This window comes from Silurus aristotelis (assembly GCF_946808225.1).
Source record: "Silurus aristotelis genome assembly, chromosome: 1".
In the NCBI taxonomy this organism is placed as follows: Eukaryota; Metazoa; Chordata; class Actinopteri; order Siluriformes; family Siluridae; genus Silurus; species Silurus aristotelis.
This window is the reverse complement of record NC_139574.1, coordinates 43,027,616-43,044,018: the sequence shown is the minus strand read 5'-3', so window position 1 is coordinate 43,044,018 and position 16,403 is coordinate 43,027,616. Positions and strand designations below refer to the sequence as shown.

The 16,403-nt window shown below is 43.7% G+C and overlaps 1 protein-coding gene across 2 annotated transcripts in view; it reads left to right on the top strand.

Moving 5' to 3' along the window:
• rhbdl1 (rhomboid, veinlet-like 1) overlaps positions 1 to 16,400 on the top strand; it is a 24,228-nt gene extending 7,828 nt beyond the window's left edge. Inside the window, exons 5-9 of one of the 2 annotated variants that reach the window (XR_014533673.1) lie at positions 5,625 to 5,737; positions 7,100 to 7,200; positions 8,284 to 8,344; positions 10,500 to 13,050; positions 13,137 to 16,400. Coding sequence is in view for 1 of the 2 variants with exons in the window: in XM_083541644.1 (XP_083397770.1) it covers positions 5,625 to 5,737; positions 7,100 to 7,200; positions 8,284 to 8,344; positions 10,500 to 10,771 (547 nt within the window). In the remaining variant the exon portion in view is untranslated. Of the gene's footprint in view, positions 1 to 5,624; positions 5,738 to 7,099; positions 7,201 to 8,283; positions 8,345 to 10,499; positions 13,051 to 13,136 lie in introns of those variants that run through there. The other variant, XM_083541644.1, reaches the window with a different exon arrangement.
• The last annotated feature ends 3 nt before the right edge of the window (positions 16,401 to 16,403 follow it).

Below are 16,403 nucleotides of genomic sequence, written 5' to 3'. Positions count from 1 at the left end.
GAAGAAGTGTGCTGATTCTGCAGGACCTCATTAGCTATGCACAGTAAACACAGTGTGTGAGTGAAGTCCTTTGGCTCAAGAAAACGATTGAATTACCTGGCAGATGCTTTAATTCAATGAATTTAACTGGTTCACCTGGGTCACGGTGGAGCTGGAGCAGGGGCCATTGGGTGCATAATGAGGGATCTAGCTAGACCTAGGGGTAATTAGTAACCACTTCCATGTTTGTTTGGAGGTAGGAGGAACTTTGAGGAGTCCCACATGAATAGAGGAGAACACGTAAAATTCCTTCTTAAAGTGAGGCTATCTAGACCTAGGGGTATTTAAGTCAACAATTTCATGTTTCCCAGACCCTTTTCCAAGTTCATAGTCCCCTTTCCTCAGTCCACTTTACCCAGCCCTCATTCCCACATCTCCATTTCTCATTCCCCAGTCCCCTTTTCCAGGTCAATACTCTACTTTCCCCCATTCCCCAGTTTCTACTCTCCTTTGCCTTAGGCCCTCTACCCAGTGGCTCTACCCAGTGCCCAATTCCCTTTCCCCTATTCCAATGTCCTCTCTACCCAGTTCCTATTCCAAAGTCCCCAATCCCACATTTAAAGTTCACTTTCGCCGATTACCCAGTTCCTAGTCCTCATTCCCCAGTCCCCTCTACACAGTCCCCATTATCAAGTCCCAAATTCTTATTTCCCAGTCCCTTTTTTCTACTCCATAATCCAATTACTGCCATTCCCGAGTTCCCGGTTCCTTTTTTTTTTACTCAGGCATCTTTACCCAGTCCCCATTCCTCAGTCCCATTTTTTCCCAGTTATCTTCAGTGAGCCCCCATTCCCAATTGCCAATTTCTCATTCACCAGTCCCAAGTTCACTGTCCCCCATGTCCCAGTTCCTAGTCCCCTTTTCTTCAGTCCTCATTTCTCAGTCTCATCTTCTGAATTCCCTTTATCCAGTCGCCATTTCTTATTTCCCGGTCCTCTTTTCCAAGTCCATAGTCCACTTTTTCCCATTTTGAAGTTCCAAGTCCCCTTTCTCCAGTCCCCATTCCACAAGTCCCCATTTCTAATTCCTAGCGAACCTAGATGGCTTTATATGCCAGTTTGGGGATTTCCTGGTCAAATGTTCTTCTCAACGAATAACTAGAATTACAAAGTTGAATGGCAAATTTAGCTGGAGACCTTGTAAATCCACATGGAATACTGCATGCTAAAGACATGAGGTCCAAACGTAATGGCTGCTAATTGGTTTGTGCAATGGGATTAAAATTGTACACACATCGGGCACGTCGTTGATGATTTGCAAGATTAATTGCATTAATTGCATCACATGGAAAGATGGACGAGGAAACAACATCTAGCTTGGGATTTCACACGTGCTAATTGTTAAATGTGGTGAGGTCAAATATCAAAGAGACAAATAAACAGAGGAACTTCATCTGGAAAATTTTGGAAATATTCCAAGACAGAAAGTAACCAGGAATGTATCTGAATTTATTACGTTATAAGAATTCATTTAAATTTGGGAAGATTTATTTAAACTGTATCATATACAAACAAAGCTTCCATCGATGCAAATGAATTTCACAATAATACTGTTTGTTTCGCAATATTTTTTAGTTGTGTACTTTACACACCTTGAGCTAGCTTGAGCTAGCTAGCTTCGTCAATTGTCAATGAAATGGTTCTAGCTTACATTAAGCATATCCGATTTACTAGCTGGCGACTGTATAAACACAGTATTTGTTAGTTAAATTTTAATACTATAGATAAAATATACTTACCGAAGTAATATCAAAATTTACTTGAACGAATGAAATCTTAAGAATCAAATGCTGTGGCTTCGATATTCTTGTTTCCCTGCAGTAAATTGATAAATGTGCAGTGTAAAAATTCGACTGGAAATCCATTCAATCTGGTTGTTTTAACCGAGATCGCAACGACTGTTGTAGGCTAATCTGCGATTTTGTAAATGCAAAGTTTATCCCCGTTAATTTCCATATTTTCATAAAGCAAAATTCCAGTCTTGAAAATCCCCAGAATTTCACAACCCTAGTAGCAATTGCTTCAAAATGAAATGCTAACAAAAAAAGCTTCAGAGGCACTAAATGCTTTTTTTTAAGCGGATGAAACCATGCTACCATTTAAAGGACTGTCTGGAAATGACCTCGGCTGTTAAGTGATACCTTTTCGAAATGATTCGCTATGCTAGCTCTCTCCAAACCCGTCAGGCTGCTTAACACTGTTGGGTGGTTGGAAACCTAAAGGGGAGAAACCTGTAACTTTACGATTCAAAAATCCGGTTCGAGTCAAAAGAACAAAAACAAAAGCTTTAGGGTTTGATATGCTTCCAACACCTTCTGCCAAACCACGCAGGACATGAGGTATGATTCACAAAGTTTTGGAACGGTTTCCTAAAGAAAAAGGGCTTTCCCTAGAAGCTGAACTAAAGGAAACCCAGCATCTGTTAGCAACAAACAAGCGAGCCGAGCTCCCGGCTTTCCCAAGGCAATGCCTCCGGGACCAACGCCGCTCTGAGGCCGGAGTCACATACGAAACGAAATCAAATACTGCAAGCGTTCTGCTCGTACATATGCGAGAGACGTGGGCGTGAGAGGCGAAAGGGAGGCGGCATCATCGCCTTCGACGTCTGCAGAACCGTTTCCGCGAAACAGCAGGAGGTCTCAGAAAAAGGAGGACTTGTGACTTCGCTGTGATGCCACACTCAGTTATGATCAATCTGTTTGATGTAACTGCTATTGCGTGGGTTCGTTATCTTTTGCGCTTGTTTACTCGTGGTTTGGTATCAGCACAAATAACACCACATGATCTGGTGCCAAATATGCTACATTACATTATGATACATATGATACGTCATGGTCACGTAGCAACAGTGGTGCCATGAGAACACGCTCAAGACTTTCATGTCGTTGCACCGTTGCAAATTGCTGAATCTTACAATCCCATACTGGATATCAACTCGGCTTTCCTGCACTGAGATCTCAGTGATCCATCCTGACGCCCTGGTGGAATCCTTATCAACTGGAATCCACTCCGTGCTGCTAAAGAGGGCTCCATAAGAACTGCCTGAAACTACACAAATTACTGTTCTCCATCAAGGAACAGTAAACTCCACAATGATGGAACTGTGAAAAGTGTAGAAACTCCTAGTCTGTTCTTCGATGGTTGTTGAGAGATGGCATTTTTAGTATCCAGACAGTTTGTTTCTTTAAAAACTAGTGGCAGAGATCCGGTTCATCCCAGAGCAGCTCAGTAGGATTTTGGTGCAGGTGACTGGGCAGGCCGTTCCATGATAGATATCACTCCAGACGACCGTGAGCTATCTAAATAACAGACAGAATTGCATGGTGTATGGCATGGTAGCCATGGCGTTCAGGATTCATGTATTTGACCCAAAACCTACTGTTATTGTTATAAATGGTCCACTAGACTTGGTGGAGATATCTGTGGGATCTCATTCAGCCACTAGGGTGTTAGTAAAGCCATGTACTGATGGAGGTGAGGAGGCTATCTAGAGCAGGAGATCTTCCAACCCATTGAATAGCAGATCTTCATGGAGCTGCAGCAATATATTGTCATGCTAGACAATTGTCAGCATTTTTTATCCCTGTTTTTTTTTTTTGCAGGGTCAAATGGAAAAACCTTCCACGGAATTTCGTTGTCTTGGGATAGGACTCTTGCTGAGCTGAACTATGATTGATTTTAACAAAGAAGATGCCTTTAGAAGATAAGCGGAGAAGAGACAAAAATAGTGCCTCAGGTGTAACACGGTTGCACGTTATATATAACTGGGTATTAACAGGCGACTGCTAAGAAACGCACACACAGCCAGAGACACTTTGGAAATATGCGTATGCTAACAGAGCTGTCAGGATGCGAGGGCGTCGTCACAGTCAGGTTCGCCGGCGGCCTCGCACCTTGTTGAGAGTGTTAGAAAGCACAAACTGCTACTGCGCTCGAGCACAAAAGACACTGGTCGTAGTGGTAACAGTCAAATGAGGCGGAAAAAAAAGAGAAACAGGAACTCCAGGAATTCCAGGAACGGAGCAATTAAAATGATTGAAACGGGTCTATTTTTTAAGGAATTCGTAGTCCCAGAAGATAAGGAGATACGATTCTTCAGGACAAAAGCGTATATACTTTGCATTAAAGCCGTAGGAAACAGGCGTGATGAGGTACGAGGGTGATCGTGAACATGCGAGTGTATCCTGGGAGGCTGAATCTGGGGTGGCCATATTTGCTGAGCATGATGTCTGATGGGAAACAGAGTTTCCTTGAAGATTCTCCAGCATTTCATCAAGCAAAACATATCCTTCCATATCAGCTTTCCATAGGTCCATATGATCACTGGTGTGTTGATGATGTAACGTTCTACTCAATATATCTGCGGTGAACGATAAAGATACTAACTAATTAAGGTAGTGTTAGGAACAGGGAATGAATTAAATTAAAGGAATTCCTTCAAGTCGTTCCTTTTCTGTAAATGCTGGTCAGGGCCATGGTTTATCATGAGCCTTGGGGACCCCCTGGACGGGAAGCCAGTCCAGTGCAAAGTCTAGGAAACAGCCCTAGGAAGCCCACTAGGGCAGATACCCTTATCCAGAGTGACTTACATGTATCTCAGTTATACAGTTGATGAATTGAGGGTTAAGGGACTTGCTCAGGGGCCCAGCTTGGTGGTGGGATAAGAACCCATCTTACCAGCTACTACTTTTTTATTAGATGTAGAGGGAATACTTAAATTCCCTCAATGTGTTCATCTTCTGTAAATGCTGGTCAGGTCCATGGTTGTTGCAAAGTCTAGGGAACCCCCTGGATGGGACACCAGTCCAGTACAAGCCTAGGGAATTCCCTTAAATGGTAAGCCAGTCCAGCGCAGAGCCTATGGAATTCCCTTGATGGGAAGCCAGTCCAGCGCAGAGCCTAGAAAATCCCCTGGATGGGAAGCCAGTCCAGCGCAGAGATTCCAGATTCTGGTCCGGTGCCCTCAAACAATTACACAGTTGTAAGTCGCTCTGGATAAAGGTGTCTACAGAATGCCATGAATGTAAATGTTAATGATATTGAGTGCTGTAGCACCTTCAGAAAACCTGGAGGAGACCCATAGCCAAAAATCTAAGCTCAGGAACCAGAGAAGGATGTGAAGCTTCCTGATGAGCCACAATATCATACAGTATGAGGAGCTGGGTGTTGTCTACCTTCCCAGACCCCCAGAGGATTATGTTTTCCTGAAGCCTGCTACAAAAAGATCTTGATCCAATGATTCCATGACCAGCAATGAGAATTATTTGGAAATAAATAAATATTTTTCCCCCAGTATTGTGCTGATGCATGACCAAGCGTCCCCTCCTGGTAGACGATAAACCTCTGGCGTGCTGAGCCAGTGCTTATGCTGGTTTAAATGGGCCAGGAGGATCAGGATTGAGGCCGGTTTCGCTGATTTGGTCGAATGGAGGCTTCAGCACATCGCCACACTCACTCAGCAGGATGGCCGGCTAATGAGTTATACTCGGATTTGTATATGTACATGATTTTTACCCTGAATTCATGTATATGTGTGTGTGTGTGTGTGTGTGTGTGTGTGTGTGTGTGTGTATGTGTTTGGTGCAGGTTAGAACAGCTGGGCTTTAACGCCCTACTCCAGTTGATGATTGGGGTTCCTCTGGAGATGGTGCACGGGATTCTGAGAATCAGCCTTCTCTATATGGCCGGAGTGGTGGCAGGTGAGTGTGTGTGTGTGTGTGTGTGTGTGTGTGTGTGTGTGTGTGTGTGTGTGTGTGTGTGTGTGAGAGAGAGAGAATAAGAAAGAAAGAGTGTTGGCTCAGCATCATATTTATGCCCATAGATCACCGAGACAGTCAATAACATTTGCTGCCTCCTAACACACACACACACACACACACACACACACACACACACACACACACACACACACACACACACACAGACACACAAATGCTGGCCCGTGCTGCTGCAGTGTGTGTTGAAAACTAAAAGACTGGCGAATCCATAATTGAGGCTCACACAAGGTCATTTCGTGCTCAACAAGCCCACATTCCAACGCTACACAAAGGAGACGCCGAAGACACGCGCAACAAGGAACGACAAAAAGACGGACGGATGGAAAGTGCAAGTGCTGAGCCTTGCATCTGTAGCGCCAAACATGGCCCTTATAGACGTTTTGTCGCTCTCACACACATACACACACACACGCAGTGTATGCTAGGTCAATAGCTAATTATCCCAGCTGATTACATATTATGCTTAGAGCGTATTTACTGTGCTCGCACAAATATCACCTGGGGTGCCAATATTTACGCATCAGCCGGCCGTCTAGACGTGAATAGGTGGAAGACGTGGAGGAGGACACATGGGAGGAAGAGATGCTTGGACCAGGAAGTAAAAATCTCAACGGGATGTGCTGATATCTTAAGGCACATTCGATGAGGATGGATTAGATGTGTGTGTGTGTGTGTGTGTGTGTGTGTGTGTGTGTGTGTGTGTGTGTGTGTGTGTGTGTTTGTGTTTTTCCTGTGTGTGCGCTCTTCAGCTTGTTGACGTTTCGTGAGATCTCCGGTCGTGCTTCAAAACTGCGTAAACACACGACGAAGGCGACGCTCGCCGTTCGATAATGAAGGTATTTGTTGCCACGGTAACGCTACATCAGCTTTGGTGGGCCGGGCGAATTATGGGATGGAGGGCGAAACGCTTCAGCTGCTGACGTCTCGTACATACACACACAAACACATATACACACAAACACATACACACACAAACACGTACACACAAACACACATTTTTCTCTGCCAGCCACTCCCTGTCTTTCCCACTCCCTCACTCCTTCTTTCTTTTTGTCATTCTTTCTCTTTCTCAATTTTCTATTCTCCCTCCCTCCCTCTGTCTGTCTGTCTGTCTGTCTGTCTGTCTGTCTGTCTGTCTGTCTGTCTGTCTCCCTCCCTCCCTCCCTCTCTCCCTCCCTCCCTCCCTCTCTCCCTCCCTCTCTCTCTCCCTCTCTCTCTCTCTCTCTCTCTCTCTCTCTCTCTCTCTCTCTCTCTCTCTCTCTCTCTCTCACTCTCTCTTTGCAGGGTCTCTCACAGTCTCCATCACTGATATGAGAGCTCCGGTGGTCGGTGGTTCTGGAGGAGTCTATGCACTCTGCTCTGCCCATCTCGCCAACGTCGTCATGGTAACCGAGCCCAGCCGCCGTAACGATTGCGCCACGCATTGCCGAATGAATGAGAGAGAGAGAGAGAGAGAGAGAGAGAGAGAGAGAAAAGGATGGAGAACTAGTGCATTTGTATGCTTTCAGTCCGTTTCCCTGGAGACCAAAAAGACTCACACACACACACACAAAACCCCAGGTTCACGCCATAAAGGGAAGTGTTCGCTTCTGTCATTCTGTCGTCTTCGTTCTTTTCGTTATGAATCACAGACTCAAGTCAGAGCTGAATTATGGACTCGAGTCAGAGCTGAATTATGGACTCGAGTCAGAGCTGAATCACAGATTCGAGTCAGAGCTGAATCACCAACTCGAGTCAGAGCTGAATCACAGACTTGAGTCAGAGTTGAGTCACAAACTTGAGTCAGAGCTGAATCACAGACTCGAGTCAGAGCTGAATCACAGACTCGAGTCAGAGCTGAATCACAAACTCGAGTCAGAGCTGAATCACCGATTTGAGTAAAAGTTGAATTACAGACTTGATTCAGAACTGAATCACAAACTCGAGGTATAGCTACACTATACCTCAGAGCTGAGTCATAGCTGAATCACAGACTGGAGTATGAACTGAGTCACAGACTCGAGTCAGAGATACACTACATCACAGACTCGACTCGGAGCTGTGTGTGTGTGTGTGTGTGTGTGTGTGTGTGTGTGTGTTCGAGTGATTAAGGATGTGTTGTTTATTGTGCCAAATAAGGCTGGAAAGTGTATCAGAGTGAGACACTTTTGTTACATATGGTCTAAGTGTGTGTGTGTGTGTGTGTGTGTGTGTGTGTGTTTATATTCTTCCATCGTGAATCATGAATAGCGTTTATCTCAGCACCACACTAACACATGGTCGGGTTCGCACTTTTCTCACATTCCATTGTGTGTGTGTGTGTGTGTGTGTGTGTGTGTGTGTGTGTGTGTGTGTGTTTATATTCTTCCATCGTGAATCATGAATAGCGTTTATCTCAGCACCACACTAACACATGGTCGGGTTCGCACTTTTCTCACATTCCATTGTGTGTGTGTGTGTGTGTGTGTGTGTGTGTGTGTGTGTTTCAGAATTGGGCTGGGATGAAGTGTCCGTACAAGTTACTGCGGATGATCCTCGCGCTGGTTTGCAGTAAGTATCCTTACCGTCCCCCTACAATGAAATGGTTCAAATGTTAGACTTTGTCTCTAAAGGTTGTAAGTTCCAATCCCACCAACACCAGACTGTCACCCCTGGGCCCCTGAGCAAGGCCCTTAACTTTAAAGCTAAAATGACATGAAATGATCATATCCTTCTCAAGCTTTCATGAATCTCTAACTGCCAGACTCTCAGGCAGGCAAACCTCCAAAGTCCGTAAAAGGTGTGAAACTGCACATATGGAAGTCACATGACTCATCATTCTGTCACTGCTTCTTTCAGACTGCTTCCTCGAGATTTTTGTGTCAGCGTTTTTCACGGCTGCGCTAATTATAGCCGCAGAAAACTCCCCCTTTTCATGTTCTTGAACAGGATGTTTGTTAACCCCTATATGTTCCAGCATATAAACTCTATAGGGAGTTTCCCCTTCCCTCTCTTGTTTTACTGACCCCAGAATGTTGGATCAGTCCAAATTGAAAACGTTGCTTTGGGTTGATCAGATAGCTTTGGAACACTCTCAGCAGATCCTAGTGGAGATAATAAAGACATGGCCCTTTTTTTTCCCCCAAAGGTCCCCAGGACTCAAAAAGCAATCATAATCTGTATGTTTTTACAGGTTTTTATTATTGCTTTCATTAAGCCGTGTCCTCATGAGGACGATGATAATGATCAGTATTGATTACTGAAAGATTATAATGTTTAAAAAGCAATTGTATGGGAATAATTGCATCGTTCTCTAGCTTATTATTAGCGTTAACAATAGCTCTACAGTCTCCCACTCTCTTTTGTGCTGTGTTAGAGTTTATTCTTGGTAAAACTGCATTTCTGTTTAGAACAGATCACAGTTACCATTTTGAATATTGTCCTAATTAAAAATTCAGTTAAAAAAAAGTACAACATCCTGGTTGCATTTGTGTGAATTCCCTTTAATACTTCCTGGTTTTGCTAACCCATGGCCCGACGCTCCCACCACCATGTTTTACCACTTTTTTTTGCAGCAAACATTTTCTTTTAAAATTTTTCCCTGAATGTTTCTACTTTGAGGGCACGTCCTTGTAGTGTCACATGGGCGGTTTGTCGTTCAGGGCCAAATTAAGGAACCTAGAGTGGTCTGAAGATTGTGTCTCTCATGTTTTTTGGGAACATGGAAGCTCAGTGATAAAGCCTGTTACTGATGGGAAGGTTTGGGAGTTCAAGCCCCGGTATTGCCAAGCTGCCAGTTTTGGGGCTCTTGAGAAAGGTCTTTAACCAAAATTTCTCCAGAGGCACTGTATCATAGCTGACCCTTCCTAACATCACTGGGATATGCGGAGAAAGAATTTCACTGTGCTGTGAAGTCCATTTGACAATTATTTTTTTTATTTCTCCCACACCATGAGGCCCATGGGGCGGGCCTGATGGCTTACTTGTCACTTCCGTAGCAATTTGGTTACAGGTTCTGGTTGTTAACCCATCACCAATCCTCCTGCTTTCGCAGCCAGGCTTGGGACCGTCCATGGCGGAGAACAATATCCCCGTTCCCACATCTAAGCACCCATTAGGGCATAAGGGTCTTGCTCAAGGGACCAAGAGTGCCAGCCTGGTTTGGCCCGGGACTTGAACCCACAACCCCCAGACCCAAAGTCCAATGCCTTAAACACTAGCCTACCACTGCCCCTTTGACAAGTATAAAGCACCCTTATTTATTTTTTTACCTTATTCATTTGAAAGGTTGGGGGTTCAAGCCTCGGTATTGTCAAGCTGCCACTATTGGTCTCTTGAACAAGGCCCTTAACCCTCTCTGCTCCAGGGGGTAGTATCATGGCTTCCTAACAAGTTAGGACATTTAAAGAAAGTATTTTACTATGCTATAATGTATATGTGACAAGTAAAACTCTTTTTATTCTTTGTGTTCATTTTAGGGAAACTAATATGACATTGCTGATTGGTCATGCTAGTATTAAAGAAAAATGCATGTCATAGTTGAAAAAGCTGAAGGTACTACTGTAACCTTCCTTGATGGGGAAAAGTTTTTTTGGGACAACCCTTAACATGGCTTATCTCATTTAGGAGACTTGCTCACTGACTGTATAAACTCTCAAGGGAAGTACCCGAAATCCGTCGCAACTGATCGCTAACAAACTTACTATCTGACTTTCTCTTGCTGCAGTGAGTTCGGAGGTGGGCCGAGCCGTGTGGCTGCGCTTCTCTCCACCGTTGCCTTCATCTGGGCCGCAGCCGAGCTTCATGGCCCACCTGTCGGGTGCTGTGGTGGGAATCAGCATGGGCCTGCTTATCCTGCGCAGTTACGAGGAATCTTTGCACAAGCAGTGCTCATGGTGGGTTCTAGTCTTCTCCTTTGTCACCTTCCTACTCTTCGCCATCTTCTGGAACATCTTCGCCTACGAGCTGTTAGAAGTCCAGATCCCCCCTCCACCCTGATGACACGCCCACCACCATCCCCTTTCCGACTGTTCCCTCACTCTGGCTGAGGATGGCCACACATGACCTTCAGGAACTGGATTTCTTAATGGCCTCACTCCTTTTTTTTCGTTACAGCCCCCCCCTCAACCCCCTTTTTTTTTTACCAACAGTGGACAAACAGGAACATTGGAAATTATTGTAATTTTTTCCTAACGTATTACTCCTCAGACTTTTATTTATGCTCTCCCACTCGATTGCATCGTAAAAAAGCCAGGTGGGGAAGAGATGAACAGACTCAGTTTTCATCACCGGCCGTCGAAATACGTCCATCTCCGTTTTTTGGTTGAAACATTAGATATTCTGCGGGTTTTCAGTTTTATGATTTCACTGTGGTGCGCTATTATTTTTTATCGCTGTTACACTGTATGTTCTTCAGTGTCTTTGGGAAGCTGGATGGAAATACAGTTTTCGAAAAAGATCCTGATCCTACACACACACACACACACACACACACACACAATAACACATACACTCCATCAAAAGCCCAGCCTTTCTTGCCCTTTAACATCCTCCACACTTTATAAAGTCAGAGGGTCAAGTCCTTGATTTCCCGCTTCGTAAGTCGCCTGGTATCTGTTGCCTTGGTTACCGTCAGCTGAATGCTATGGTAGCCATTATCAAGGTGTCTTTTCATTCAGTGGCTAAAGGAACAGTAAAAAAACCCTACATTTATTTTTCACCCAAGCCAGCTGCAGTCGTGAGAAAGGGTCTGCCCAAACAACATTCTGCCTTTCGAAAACCCTCAAATGAAACATGTGCTAGGGGGCACTGTCGAGAAAAAAAAACTAGACATTTTGTTCAAAAAAAATACCTCAACCTAAAGAAAGGAAAAAAAGGTACACTCTGCTAGCTCATGGTCGATTAGCGAAACAGAGCTCGAGCTTTTAAATCGAGACCCTCCGCTGAAGCCTGGCAGAACCCGATGTCTATACACTTTGCGCATTGTTTTATTACGCAATCATTCGAATTGTACATTTCCTAACCTCACGCACTGCTTGTAGCCTACACACATCCACAGAGCATTATGGGTAGCACACAATGGTTTGTGTCCAAATGGAGAAAAACTTTCTTACAACCACGATTCTTGCTAAAAACAGATTCTGTGTTCTTGTGGTGTTTTTTTTTTTTGTTTGTTTTTTATTACGACTGCTAGCGTTTGAGACAGACCCAACATGGGCATTTTTCACTCAATGGTTGCCAGATATCAGGAAATCTCACTCACATGAGGATTTCTGAAGGCCTTACACTACAAAGTATCAACTCTGCAGTGCCAAGTTACCATTCGCTAAGCTGCTAATGTCAAATTGTATATTCAACAATATGGAATATCTTTATTTTTGTTTACATTCCTAACTTCGCTGGGGGAGGCCGGGGATTGTTGTGGGGTTATTATATAAGATGGGAGTGGGGTGGGCATGCTTGGGTGGTGGTGGTAGGGGTGGGTGGGTTAGAACTTTTAAAAGGCACGACAACGTTGCAGGTGTGTGTTGTTGTGACCTTTCGTGCCATAAGTTGTATATTTCTATTTGTACCTCTATTTATTCCAGTCATCGTTCTGTGCTTGCAGCTTCTGTGCGTCGAGCTGTGTGATGATGATGCGAGATGTGCTTTAAAACAATGCAGCACCTTAAAGACACCATGCGGGGCAAGTCCTCGAGGACTGTAGAAAAGATCCATTGCAACGAACATTGGTAGAGCTGGATGTGTTCCAGTAAAATGCCTTAAATCCTATACATTATTCTCGGTGTAAGGCGAAGTCTCCAGTGAGAACGAAATGCTGGAGGGTGAATTTGGGCAACACAACATTGAGCACAAACATCCAAACTGATCTGTGATGTCAGGGAAGACCATCATTGATGTTTGGTAGGGACACCATTGATTTCAAGACCACCACTGACATTCAGCTAGGACTTCTGTTGATGTCAAGGGAGAATGGTCTTGATGTGTGCGAAGATAACTGTTGAGGTCAGACAGGACCACTATTAATGCTAGAGAGGAGCACCACTAATGTCAGGCATGACAAGTTCTGTTGTCAGGAAGGACCACTACTGATATTGAACCGGACAACCACTAATGTTAGTAAGGACCACCACTGATGTCAGGGAGGACCATCATTAATTGTAGAGAGGCCCACCACTGATTTCAGACAGGGCACCTACTGATGTCAGGGAGGACCAACATTAATTGTAGAGAGGCCCACCACTGATTTCAGACAGGGCACCTACTGATGTCAGGGAGCACCACTGATTTCAGACAGGGCACCAACTGATGTCAGGGAGCACCAAGATTAATTCTAGAGAGGCCCACCACTGATTTAAGACAGGACGCCTACTGATGTCAGGGAGAATCAGCATGGAATTTTAGCATATTTGGTAATTCATTGTAGGAGTCTTGTGGAAACTTTTAAGTCCTCTTTGGTCATAGAGCAGCTAGCCAAGTCTGACCCCAAGATGCTCTCAGTTCCAACATGCCGAGCTCAATATTTGTTGCAATTGATCTCCTGTTTATTAAAACCCCTGGGACACACCGAACCCGAGGCTTCTATCTGATGTGCTGATCTACTTATTGCCAGAGTTGGAGTGTGTAGTCAGTGTAGCTGTGAATTTATTGTAGGGTGCCGTGTGGAGAGTCAGGATGTAAAAGGATCATAAATCTTCATCAGAGAGCTTGAAAGGTCCATAAGAAGGAAGAAAAAGAAGAAGATTAGAAGAAGTAGCGAGAAGTAGGAAGATGATTAACTGCAAGAAGGTGAGCTTGAAGAGGATTTTCAGAAAGTGGAGAAAAAAACAGTATATTTAAAAAAATGTGTTAATTGGTCCTGAGAGGGAAAGAAAAGAGAGTATCGCATGAGACTGTTATATTAGACTGTTTCTTATTGCTAAAGGAATGGCGTGTATGTGTGTGTTCTGGCATGTGCTAGAGGCTGTGAAGTACCGCCAGTGTGTTCCAGGACTGGTTTAACACCCACTTGTCGAGTTCCCTGTGCAGTTTTCGCTCGGCTGAGAGATGTTTTGAAATCTGCAATGGGACGTTTTAGAAACGAGGATACAAGAGGCTAAGCAAGGACAAGATCAGGGCTGCGTTCCAGGATCTTTTTTAGCATGCCCTTGTTGACCTTTCCCAGGTAATTTTGTTCTCAGCCAAACCCCTGAGCTCAATTTAGCAGCTATTATATACTTGCATTTCAGCTGAGTCAGGACAAGTCAAGTTTCCTAGGTGGAAGAACATGGCTATCGATGTCAGTAAAATCCAGAGGGTGTTGAAATCAGATTTATAAAAAAATAGTGGTAAAACCTAGAAGCCTGAAGATTTTCTCTGTTTATATCACTGAAAATGTAGGACAAAGGATTTCAATACCAGAGACAACCTGGACACCAAGGAACCCTAAAGGAACCAGATTACTCTCGTTCAGGGGTGTCCAATCTTTTTCGCAAATGGCCAATGTGGGTGCAGGCTTTCATTCCAACCAAGCCAGACCAGTTTTTACCTGTTCAGATCTTCATTTTCAACAAACTATCAGGTGTTTGGTTGGAATGAAAACCTGCACCCACACCTGCCCTTTGTGGAAAAGATTGGACACCCCGGAACTAGTTTATTATTTTGATATAGATTTTTCCCATAAATAAATGTCATTTCTGAAAAATGTTGGGCTCCTCAGGGGTTCTAGCACATTGGCTAGTTAGCGAGCAGATACAAAGTTGTCTAGCTTGCATTTTGAGCCACTTTTTTAAGTGGAAGTCAACAAAGGTCTATACTGGCACTTTTGCATTAGCAGAGGTGTCACAATTTACTGTTTTTTTAAAAAGTGGAATTCCGGGACGTAACTGTCCCAGAAAACTGAACGCTTCGTCTATCTCAAACTGCCGTCGTTTCTCCGATCCAGACCTCGAACTCGAACCCGATGCTGTTGGTCACTGCTGTTGTTGTTGATTACAAAGATGCATGTTGCTATGAGCTCATCACTCTGCTCCTCTCTGTGCCGCCATCTTACCTGTAGTCCATATTGCCAATTTGTAGTCCAAACACAAAACTTCAAAATGGTGCCAAGAAACGATGATTCGTTTCAATGAAGAAAAAAAAATAAAATCAATAAGCAACACAGTTTACAATTATTACAGTCTAAAGCTTTGGAACAAAAAAATATAAATAAAAAAAAGCATCTATTTTATTCCAGTGGGATCAAAGATGAAGAGATGTGTATATATATATATATAAAAATATATATATGTAGTTATATGAAATTCATTACGAGTTTCATGATGTACTTTTTAAATGTATGAAGCCGAGGCATTTTTTTATTGTTTTTTTTTCTGTTCGTTTTTTTTTTTCTTCCTTTGTACCGTTTTTTTTTTTTCATTGTATCTGTTTTCATTTTCCAGCCGTAAGGAATAAAGAACCAAGCTGTGACTCTGAATGTGTGCTGAGGAAATGACAGACATACACTGAAAACACACACTGGCCTTTTGTATAGTGAAATCTGGCCAAAAATCTATCCCCAACCTTGCATGTGGCTAAGGCATGCTACGTGTTCTTGCGTTATTAAAATACGATTTTCCTCCGATTTTTCTCTAAATATTTGTTTCACCATAAATATCTGATCATAATTAATTCAGCTACTCTCTTAGCCTGGGCCACCTGGTGGTAAGGTTTGTTTGCCTTTTTGCCTCCTTTTTGTTCCTTTAGCCTGACCAGCTTGAATCAGCCAGTCCTGCTGGAACAAATACAACCAGCTGGGAACCAAGCTGACCAAGTAGAACCACTTAGACCTGTGGGAACAAGTTTGACCGGGTAGAACCAGCGTGAACCACTTCCACCAGTTGAAACCAATCCGACCCGCTTGGACCTGTTGGAACCAATCTGCCCAGGTAGAACCACTTAGACCTGTTGGAAATAAACAGACCAAGTAGAACCTGTTGGATCTATTGTGAACAGGTATAACCAGTTAGACCTGTCTGAACCAGTCTGACCCAGCCAGGATCTGTTGAAAACAATCTGACCAGGTAGAACCAGCTAAGACCTTTTGGAATTAATCTTGACCCACATAGACCTGTTCAAACCAATCTAACCAGCCAGAACAATCCTGACCTGCTGCAACCAATCTGGCCTGCTGGAACTAGCCTGAAAGAACTTATACCTTCTTTTAACCCAGCAAAACAAATCAGTCTGATCAGCTTGAACATGAATCACTAGCTGGAACCATCCAAGAATCAAGCAACCTGGTCAGACTGACCCTCCAGAAACAGTCTAGAAGTCGTCCCCATTAACCACCTACAACAAACAAACCTAACAAGCCAGACCAGCCTGTAAAGAGGGTACATCAAATCAATGTGAACATCGTTCCTGGACCTGAATTCATATATTTATGCTGGGTGGTGAGGAAGCTAGTTATACTAGTACTTCTAACATCAGTGCAGTCAGAGGTCTTATCTCGTTTGTGTAAAAAACGTTTAGGTAAAATTGGATTTCTTGTTTCAAAGCAAATCTCAACTTTCAAAGCACAGCACGCTTTGACCAATATTGTATTACTCATGATAGAAAGGCTAGTTTTTATTGATTTTTTGAAACAAGCAGTTGAACAAATTCAAATCGG